The following is a 10500-nucleotide window of genomic DNA, read 5'->3' as shown; positions in this document are numbered from 1 at the left end:
AGTATGCTGCGCATGAAATGGTACCTTTACGCTACAATTCAAAAAAGTCCCCAAAGTAACTAGCTTGACGCTCAAAGTGAGCGTCAAGCGTCAGCATGAAAATGCACCTTTACTGTTTTCACCGCGCATGTTAAAAACCCGGCTCGTCCCCATCACTGCGCGGGTCGAAGTTCGCGCGTGCGGTCGCGTGGCTCCGTACCGTTACTGTACATACCATGGTTACGTTCATTCTCGTGTAACGTCTCGCAGCACTGAGGGTTACACGTGTTTGCTGCTGGCTTTTACGCACGCCGCATCGCGATATCCGTCGTAACACTCGTAGCTCGTAGAGCAACAACTCGCGTACGTCCAAACCGATGTTTTGCCCCCACGAGCCTTAGGCACGTCAATCAATCCCGGAAGGGAGAGAATCGTCTCTGTATTACGTAAATCGCGGTATATTAAGCGGTACAGAGTCCTCGTTGCGACGTCAATTGACAACGGGAACTCGTCCGCCGCGATTACCCCCGAGTATCTTTAACCTACAAGGGGTCGAAGATGTGCTGGAAAAGCGGGGGCGAGGAGGAATATTAGCACGGGGAACGGCTGCCGAGATTCCAGGGGTAGGATGGTCTTGCAAAAGATCAGCTATGACTTGGTCAAAGGTTTCCGACATGTGCACGCCAGGACGAGCGAGTCTCGCGGCAACAAAAGCTTCCATCGGCTGTACATGGCACTGCCGCGGCTCACGCCGCAGGAGGTACGTTTACATCGCCCTTCTGCTGCCCGCTTCGTGCGTACCATCGCTGTTGTCTGATTGCAGGTCACGAACGTCCTGCAGGCCAACGAGTACACCAAAGAATTCTCAGGCTTGGGTTCTGTGAAGTATTACGACTCCAATCAATTAGCGTCCAATAATCCCATAGAAGACACGAGATCCGAGGCTCAATGTTTGCTGACTAAAGGTACAGTGCGAGAGGAACCCATACAGCACAGATAGTTGCAATTACATTGCAGAAACGTTGCAATCTTGCAGAGACATTGCAGGGATATAAATTGCAAACTTTCGATAGCAATATTGCAGCAATGTTTCAAAAATAATGAAAATACTATATTTTCTATTTAGAAAATGTCCCTAATTACGAGAATTTTATAATGTTATCTTTGTTGATACTAATAATGCGCGAATTATTAAATACTTGATCAGTGCGGTGTTGCTCACAATCTCCATCTATTGCAAAGCAACATAATCTCCTTAGGTTGCTTTGCAATAGCTTGCTATGTATTGAAAAAGGCCCGGATGTATATGTAATTAGTAAATTCTCTGCTTATGTACAACAACAAATTATTCCAAAAATATTGCACTGCAATCTCTCTGAGGGCGGACATTTCAACGTTGCTGCGACCCTCCAGAAACGTTGCAGCAATGTTGCGCAAGTTGCTGCGATATTGCAATCTTGCAATGTAACATTTCTGCAATCTTCCTGCAATCTTTCTGTGCTGTGTGGGAAAGCTAATATAGTAAAAGAGAATATTAATCAATTTAATAAATTTCACAAGGCTCTCGTGTAGCAAATACCAATTCGGAGGAATAAAGACTAGAGAGCCGTTATTTCTTATTTTCAACTTATTGCAAAAACTTACCTCAGCCTGGGTTTGGATCTGGACAATATTAATCACGTGGGTGTGATCTCAATTAACGTTTATAGGGTTTCTTACTTTCACCTCTCTACAAACCCACTGGCTGCATTCAGCAGAGAAAGCTGCTTTGCGACTGTTGTAAAATTTGTGAATGTAGCATATCGTTAGATTCGGTTAATTAATATTTAAATAAGGCTCCACTAAAATATTTAAATTTAAATCTTCTGAAGAAAGTTACGATGGTTAAATGTAGTAGAAGATATGGGCAATGTGAGCCGTCACCTGAACTTAAAGCCAACGGCACACGATACGATTTTTCCTACTGGATTGCTTACGAGAGCCAATCAGGATGCAGAGTTTTAGATCAGGTGACTTGAAGCTAAATCCTGATTGGCTCTCGTAAGCAATCCAGTAGGAAAAATAGTACCGTGTGCCGTTGGCTTAATACAGACTTCGATACGTGTCACATCGTTGTCTCTAGATACCGCCGTCAAATTCTCTTCATAAGTAAATGTCTGACCACTAACATGTACTATGACAGACGAGATGAAGGCGAGAAATTAGATATCTGACCGTATAACATGATAGACCGGAATACATTTGCGTTCGTTGCGTTATTCATACGCGTGGATCGTTTCCACGGTATACGCAGTTAATTTTAAGCAACTCTTTGTTCGTCCTATTGTATATAAAAATACTTTCAACGCTTACAAAATTGATAAATGTACAGCTGAAGAGGGTCACATGTCGTGACAGAAACGTTCGAATCGTACCTCATGTAACTAAAATATACAGGGTGCTCCTGGATTAAATGGCCAAACTTGAAAGATGTATTTAGGACCTCAAAGCAAGACAAATTTTCCTTTGGAAATATGCTCGTAAACGTTCCGTTCACGAGATATTGACTTATGAAGTTATGAACTGTTAGGAATGAATAATTTCGAAATAATTTAGATTTATCCTCTTTATTGCTTTTTAATAATAAAAATTTAATTATTAAACGTTTTGTCCAAAATGATGGCCTCCAGCTTGGAGACATGCATTGCACCTATCGATGACAGAATGAGTGGCTGACTGACACTGTGCGTCTGTAATTTCGTTACACGCCTGCGCTATCCTCCGTTTTAATGATTGAAGATCATTAACAGGCACTTCATACCAGTTTATTCGACGAAAGCATTCAACGAACTAATTGTAAGTACGATGATACGACGCTTTGTTTACCATGCAAATAAAAGCCTATCAATGACCTTCGATTTCGTAAACAAAGTTCCGTCGTACTGTATGTTTTGCGATTGGTTTTTAAATCAAACAAATTATGATTTACAATTCTCGCAAAACATTTTATGGACAGATGAAGCCATATTTACCAAACAAGGAATTCTGAATCAAAGAAATAGTCATATTTCGAAATTATTCATTCCTAAAAGTTCATCACTTCAGACGTCAATATCTCTTGAACGGAACGTTTACGAGCATATTTCCAGAGGAAAAATTTTCTTGCTTTGAGGTCCTCAATACATCTTTCAAGTTTGGCCATTTAACCCGGGAGCACCCTGTATAACTGTTCACCTTGTATCGTTTTAATTTCGTTCATCCAAGTTCAGGTGACGGCTCACATTGCCCACATCATCTTCTACTACATTTAACCATCGTAACTTTGTTCAGAAGATTTAAATTTAAAGATTCGGTTAAGATTAAGAGCGTACGCCAGATTCGAGATTTTTCACAATAGTTGCAAAGTAGCTTTCTCTGCTGAACGCAACCATCGATTCCGATTTCTTGTCCACTCGTAGGTATGTTGTTGGGAGTCTTCGACGGTCACGGCGGTGGTGCCTGTGCGCAAGTGGTATCAAAGAGACTGTTTCATTATATATCCGCCTGCCTGCTGCCGCCGAAATTGCTGGAGCAATACTTGAATTCCCTCGGCACTGACAAGAAATTGAATCTGCTCGAGACATTCAACGATAAAGTAGAATTTGTAACCGAGATCAGGGAGCTCTATCAAACGAGCTTCTTGAGCTTCCTGCGAGACTTGGTGCAGTCGGATATCAAGAAGGAATTTCAAATGGAAAAGGCGTTGGAAAGCGCGTTTCTCCGACTGGACAACGACCTGTCAAACGAAGCTCTGTTGCAACTGAATAAGAAAGATGCCGCGAGGACCCTCGCCGTCGCGATGTCAGGCACGGTGGCCGCTGTGGCGCACGTAGACGGCCCCCATCTCCACGTCGCCGGTGTCGGCGACTGCAAGGTCGTCTTGGGAATACTCTCAGGTTCGTTGTTCCCTCGTCACACTCACTTTGCCCCGATATCAATTAAAATCGATGTTGTTTAGAGAACGACGGATGGTCGGCGAAAATGATGACGGTAGAGCACAACGCGGACAATCGTGCGGAAGCGGAGAGAATCTTGTCAGAGCATCCGCCGAACGAGAGGTCGACTGTGATCAAGATGGAAAGGTTGCTCGGGCAATTGGCGCCGCTTCGCTCGTTGGGCGACTTTCGCTATAAGTGGAGCAAAAGCGTAATGAAGAGAGTCGTGGTGCCATTTCTCGGCGAGACGGCGATTCCACCCAACTACCATACGCCGCCCTATCTAACGGCCAATCCGGAGGTGAGGTACCACAGGCTGACGCCGAGGGACAAGTTCCTCATATTGGCCAGTGACGGACTGTGGGACCTGATCTCGCCGTTGCAGGCCGTGCGCTTGGTCGGGGAGCACATGAGCGGCAAGGTCACGCTCAACCCGCTGCGATTACCCCGTAAAAATATGAAGTTGTCCGATATAAACGAGATGCTGCTGCAGCGCAAGGAGGGCCTGAAGAAGAAGCCCCTCGATGGCAACGCGGCGACGCACCTGCTGAGGAACGCCCTGGGCGGCACGGAGTACGGGATAGATCACGCGAAGCTGTCGCAACTGCTGACCCTGCCGAGCGAGGTGGTGCGGATATTCCGCGACGACATCACCATCACGGTCGTTTACATGGATTCGGAGTTTCTAAGACACTGCCCCCCCTAAATGCTGTCGCAATTTCTCACTGTTTTTCAATACTGGTGCGTGTATCAGTATACAGCTTGTTATTTATTTAGTTAACAATAAAAACAATTTACATGAAAACAGTACTCTGAATATCAGTAATACGTAGTATGTTACATGACCCTTGTACTTGGTCGATTTCGACTAGCGAATTTCTCAATTCGCCAGCCGCCGCGACTCGATCTTCCGACTCCGCGAGGCGATCCCGCGTTGTCGAGTCCGAATCGAGACGCTCGGATAATACCATACGCAAGAGTGTTTAAAACTATGATCGAAGGTGATTAGGAAGTAACTATATAAAATCTATGATTTACAATTAATTTTGTTAGGTACTTATCATAGTGATTATATATAGTGACGGATTAAACACAGAGTTTGCCATATACCTCGCAAATGTATCACCGACACTTTTCCTACTTTGCACTTTACGATAGAAAATAATCTACCTCTTGTCGCGATTGCTTGATAAAGGTCTAAGAATTTTTTTATCTCAAAATATATGGTTTATTTCATAAGTTATGTATCATTTTCACTAAGTAAACAAGCGATAAGCTCACGATACCGGACTGCATCTGCTGTTGCGCTTTAAAAAAAGGGGGGGGGGGACAAAAGAGATCTAAACGAGAAGACGAGGGACAAAGGCTCGTTTCCGAGTATAACGTATTTATACAGATATTATCAAGCATGTTGTCGTAAGAGGAATAAGGCAAGCATGTATAACTAAAAGTATTCGTTAAATTATAAATCCGTTTACTTAATTACGAGAAAGAGAGAGAGAGAGAGAGAGTCTCTCAACCCTCTTGACCGAAGTCTTCCTTAAATTTCTCTAGCTTTGCCAAATCTTCTTCATTCACTGTAGGACGGGTCGTTGCTAGCGATTTCAACATGTCTTTCTACAAAGTAACAATATCACAGATATTAAAATACCCGTCTTGTTTGCATGTAAACATAAAAAAGGAAATGGTAGGAGCAACTGTAAACCAGGGTTGGGAAGTAACTCGTTACTTGTTACGAAGTTACAGTTACAGTTACTTTTTTTGGTAACTCTAACTTCGTTACTTTCTCTTCATCTGTAACGGTAACTTAACTCAGTTACATTTTTCCGATAACTAGCAACTAATTTAATAGTTACATTAATAGTTACTTTATATATTTTTTAAACTTCCACAGATTGCATCAGGCCTTGCGTTTACGCATAAACGCCTTTACCGACGTTTTACAATTCAAATGCGGATTCGATATTTATTTTCATTGCAAGAAAGTAACTGCAGAGTAACGATTCGTTACTTTTTAAGTAACTGTAACTGTAACGCGTTACTTGTCAGAACTGGTAACTTGTAACTGTAACGAGTAACATTTTTAGCGAAGAAACTGTAACCAGGGTTGGGAAAGTTACTTTATAAAAGTAACTAGTTACAGTTTTTGCGCTAACAATGTAACTAGTTACAGTTACAAGTTACCAATTCTGAAAAGTAACGCATTACAGTTACAGTTACTCGAAAAGTAACGAATCGTTACTTTGCAGTTACTCCCTTGCAATAGAAATAAAAATATCGAATCTGCATGTGAATTATAAAGCGGCGACCTTAGCGGAACAAATTTATATAAATAACTACAAAAAATTGACTTGAAATAGAAATTTGTAGAAATTTTTATATCTTCGTTGAAACATTTATTTCTTTGTAAATATATCTATAAAATAGTATCACAAATTACAATGTTCTCAAATCAAGAAATAATTGCAAGTAGTATTTCATGAAAATGTACAATTTTGTAAAAATGAGTACAAAACTTTACTAGTTTTAAAAATTTGAGAAACAACGAAATCTTAAAGAATTAAGACATCTGCTTACTTGTAGAATATTACAAAAATTAACAAATTTGTGTTTCAATTCTAGCATTTTTACGTTGATTTTTATAACACTTTTTAAATTTACGTAGAATTTCTTAGATTCTGGCAGTTATATTTAATTTTTTTGTAGAATTTTGTAGAATTATTTCCGGCAGGGGATAAAGGCGTTTATGCGCAAATGCAAGGCTTAATGCGATCTATGGAGGTTGAAAATATATATAAAGTAACTATTAAATTAGTTACTAGTTATCGAAAAAATGTAACTGAGTTAAGTTACAGTTACAGATGTAGAGAAAGTAACGAAGTTAAGTTAGAGTTACCAAAAAGAAGTACTTGTAACTGTAACTTCGTTACAAGTAACGAGTTACTTCCCAAACCTGACTGTAACTGTAACTAAATACTTTTATAAAGTAACTTTCCCGACCCTGCTGTAAACCTTACCATGGTAACTGGTGGCTCGAACAATTTGTCACCCTCAATCTCCATCCAATTCATTTCTATGGCAGCCGGATCGCCGGGGGAGCACGGAGTAAGTAGATCGTCGACGATAACGGAAGGGTCCTTCGGCGATGGTCCTCTGACGCGCTTAAAGTGTGTAGCCGTTTGCACTTGTCGGATCGGCTGCATCAGGGCGTCCCGTACAATAATGCTAATATCGGCCCCCGAGTAACCGTCGGTAGAGCCCGCCAATTTCTTAAAGTCCTCCTCGTTCAGACAGTGCGATGTATTACCCAGGTGCAGCTTGAACATGGCGGCGCGCGCCTGCTTCTCGGGCAACGGAATGTAAATTCTCTTTTCGAATCTTCGCCTGATCGCAGAATCCAAGACCCAAGGTATGTTGGTGGCCCCCAGCACGAGTATGTTCTCATTATGATTCCCTACACCTGCGTTGCGCACACGTAGACAAGTAGCATTAGTTGAACTGGATACGCGCTCGCTCTGGCGAGAAATGGATACTTCACTTGGAAAACGTTACCTTGCATCTGCACTAGAAATTCCGTTTTTATCCTCCTCGCGGATTCCGACTCGTTGTCGGAACGCGACGAACACAGCGAGTCTACTTCGTCGATAAATATAATGCTACGTTCCTTTTGTCGCGCTAATTCGAACAGATTTTTTACAAGCTTCTCCGACTCTCCCAGCCACTTGCTCACTAGATCCGACGATGACGCGGCGAAGAAGGTGGCTTGATTAGCCTCCGTCGCCACTGCTTTCGCCAGATACGACTTGCCAGTTCCCGGCGGCTAAAGGCAGCGAGTCAAAAATATGAGAATACGCTTCAAGGGCCAAAGTGTACGCGGTCAAATTCGCCGTATTCCAAATTACCTACCCCGAATAATAGAATACCTTTCCAAGGTACGCGTCTCCCGGTAAAAAGATGAGGAAAGTGCATAGGTAGAATAACAGCCTCTTTCAAAGCCTCGATAGCCCCATCGAGACCAATCACGTCGCTCCACTTAACATTTGTGTTCTCATTGATTATAACGCCTTCTAGTTTGCTCTGCAGCTTCTTCTTCTCGGGGTCACTGTCGGTGTCGCTGTCACCACTGTCGCTCTTCTTGTCCTCGCTCTTGGAGTTATCCGCGCTAGCCTTGACCGGCTTTTTCTTGTTCTTCTTCAAGTATTCCTTCAATTTTTCCGCTCTCTCTAAATACTGCATACATTTCGCTCGTATGCTCTCCTTCACCTTGTCTCCGTGTGTCTCGTCTGAAAGCCATTACCAATTACACTTTAGCAGGGTGGTAAAGTTACTTGATAAAAGTATCGAATTGCAGTTACGAGTTACCAATTCTGAAAAGTAACGCATTACAGTTGCTCAAAAAGTGGCGAGCCGTTACTCTGCACTTACTTTCTTGCAATAAAAATAAAAATATCAATTATCAAATTTTAAAGGCCAAAAATAACGAGCTACCATAATGGATGTTAGAAAAATCAATTATATTCTTAATAATTTACATAGGTGAACGTTTCGACTTTACTTAGTCTTTTTCAACACCCTAATTCAACAATTAAGTTACATAAAATTTAAAAGGTACATGACTGGCCATTTAAATTATTATTAAATGTCGTTGGAATAAGTGAAAAACTAGTAAATAAAACATATGCATATATAAATGCCAACACCACAAAAAATTGACCACGTTTGGATACAAATGATTTTTCTAACGTCCATTATAGTAACTCATTATTTTTGGCCTTTAAAATTTGATCACTGTCTACACATTCAACGAGCATCCACTTTATATTATAAAAATATCAAATCTGCATTGGAATTGTAAAGCGTCGATAAAGGCGTTTGTGCGCAAATGCAATTTAAAGTTTAAATGTAGTATAAAGTAATTGAGTTACATTACAGTTACAGATAAAGAGATAGTAATGAAGTTAAGTTACCGACAAAAAGTAACTGTATCTTCGTCACAAGTAACGAATTACTTCCCGACCCTGCATTTCAGATACAATTGCATTTACGGAAAATATAATTTGTTTCAGCAGAACAAATTATTTTCGTTGAGCTCGCCATTCTACAACATTTCTTTAATACCAGCTGTGTTCTACTATTCAGATCGCCAAAAATCTATAGTTTACATCAACTGAATGAACTTTTTCCATCAAGGATACAGGTACAAGTTAAATTTCTCAAGTTCCTTTCATTTAGATAGATACAAGATGCACTGAATTATTTTCCTAGAGGAAGATACAGATGCGGATAGTAGCTGTAACAACGGTCTGTACTCTGAATCCTCTTTTATCGACAAAAGCTCCTCTAAAAGTGGCTGGTAGCCAATCGAAAGATTTATTACAAATACAAAATAAATGTTCAATGGATTCAGTGAAGAGGTACAGTTAAATTTCTCAAGTTCCTTCGATTTAGATTAGATTAGATACAAGACTGAATTATTTTGTCCAGAGTAAGATACAGATACAGATAGTATTCTGAATCCTGTTTTATCGATAAGAACTCGTCTAAAAGTGGCTCGAAGCCAATCGGAAGATTTATCAGTTGCTTTTAGAGGCACTTTTATCGATAAAAGAACGTTGAGAATACGGGCCTGTATCTTTTGGAAAAAAAGACACCACGCTCCGAGTACACTAGAGATTTACTGGCGGCGAAAGTCGGAATACGGCTGCTATCGTATATTAACCATTGGTCACTGGACGTACATTTGATTGAATGCAGGAAGTATTCGACGCCGTGCTCGTACAACCTGAGGGCCTCCTCATAGTTCTTATTACGATCCTCCTCCGTGGCCTTTGTCACGAGATCTATGGCCTTCTGCAAGATGACAGAACGATACGGTGACTCCGTCGGCGTGTTAAACCGCTGAAACGGCTTACCTGCAGTATCGCCGAAGCCATGCTCAGCTCCTCCTCGGGGTGTTGTTGAGAAGTCGGGTGCGTAACGCAGGCCACTCGCGCCTGTCAGAGCCGAGCTGAAACGATTTGTCAATTAATAACCTTCGCGACGTCGCGTCTCGTTCGCATCGGCGATACCGCGCGCTGGCTACTCCAGCGTCGTCATAGCCGTGAAATTCCGCGGAAGCGCCGACGTCATCGCGATCAGGACGTCTCGACGCGGTCGAACTGGCTAACCGCGAGCTGACGTACTCGCCGCACCGTCGAGGTATACTCCTCGCTCGTTACGATCCCGCGACTACGCGACGAAATCGAGGTTGCGCGCGCGACGAATCGTTCGCGGACGACGCCGGAACAGCGCCCTGGTACCTTGTCGCAAGAACAATTCGCGGAATGGATACATACGAATCTTCCTGGAATAATGTTGTCACCGTGAAGATTCTCACGATATCCTTAAACAAGCCTGCGAATTCGCCGTCATCTTGGCTTACACCTCCGTTCCGTCGAGTGTCGCTCCGGGGATCGATGGCGCGCAACCGCGCCTCGTCATTGGTCGCGCGGCGCGGTCCGTCGGTCGCCTCGAGGTGAACGGGCGAATGGAAATGCGAGACGGGGGCTCTTGGGCCCGCGCGGCGAAT

The 10500-nt window shown here is 42.4% G+C and overlaps 2 protein-coding genes across 3 annotated transcripts; one reads left to right on the top strand and one right to left on the bottom strand.

The window, feature by feature from the left end:
* Nucleotides 1–133: 133 nt before the first annotated feature.
* On the top strand, nt 134–4737 carry LOC105557625 (pyruvate dehydrogenase [acetyl-transferring]-phosphatase 1, mitochondrial). Of its 2 annotated transcripts, XM_012004916.1 has the most exons (4): nt 134–739; nt 803–944; nt 3417–3893; nt 3956–4737. In XM_012004916.1, the coding sequence occupies exons 1-4, from the start codon at nt 608–610 to the stop codon at nt 4636–4638; spliced, it is 1434 nt and encodes a 477-aa protein (XP_011860306.1). In that variant the 5' UTR covers nt 134–607; the 3' UTR covers nt 4639–4737. The 2 variants fall into 2 exon arrangements, with proteins under 2 accessions (XP_011860306.1, XP_011860307.1); XM_012004917.1 differs by lacking the exons at nt 134–739; nt 803–944 and adding an exon at nt 1570–1659.
* Nucleotides 4683–10395, bottom strand: LOC105557626 (vacuolar protein sorting-associated protein 4A). The gene is made up of 7 exons (XM_012004918.1): nt 10268–10395; nt 9845–9939; nt 9671–9782; nt 7839–8215; nt 7485–7752; nt 6950–7392; nt 4683–5549 (listed from the first exon to the last, which is right to left on the bottom strand). Exons 2-7 carry the CDS (start codon nt 9863–9865, stop codon nt 5448–5450), a joined length of 1323 nt encoding a protein of 440 aa, XP_011860308.1. The 5' UTR covers nt 9866–9939; nt 10268–10395; the 3' UTR covers nt 4683–5447.
* Nucleotides 10396–10500: the final 105 nt, after the last annotated feature.

The sequence above is a fragment of the Vollenhovia emeryi genome, unplaced genomic scaffold (genome assembly GCF_000949405.1).
Source record: "Vollenhovia emeryi isolate VEMERY1.0 unplaced genomic scaffold, V.emery_V1.0 DF939441.1, whole genome shotgun sequence".
Classification (NCBI taxonomy): Eukaryota; Metazoa; Arthropoda; class Insecta; order Hymenoptera; family Formicidae; genus Vollenhovia; species Vollenhovia emeryi.
The sequence above is the reverse complement of the archived record's forward strand: the minus strand, read 5'-3'. Positions and strand labels throughout refer to the sequence as shown.

Excerpts from the sequence above, each read along its gene's own strand:
- LOC105557625 (XM_012004916.1), top strand. The coding sequence starts at position 608 with ATGGTCTTGCAAAAGATCAGCTATGACTTGGTCAAAGGTTTCCGACAT. Across the intron at positions 740-802 it reads CGCGGCTCACGCCGCAGGAG|GTCACGAACGTCCTGCAGGC; the intron begins GTACGTTTACAT and ends GTCTGATTGCAG. Across the intron at positions 3,894-3,955 it reads CGTCTTGGGAATACTCTCAG|AGAACGACGGATGGTCGGCG; the intron begins GTTCGTTGTTCC and ends GATGTTGTTTAG.
- LOC105557626 (XM_012004918.1), bottom strand. The coding sequence starts at position 9,865 with ATGGCTTCGGCGATACTGCAG. Across the intron at positions 8,216-9,670 it reads CTTCCTGCATTCAATCAAAT|ACGAGACACACGGAGACAAG; the intron begins GTACGTCCAGTG and ends AATGGCTTTCAG. Across the intron at positions 7,753-7,838 it reads AAGGTATTCTATTATTCGGG|CCGCCGGGAACTGGCAAGTC; the intron begins GTAGGTAATTTG and ends CGCTGCCTTTAG.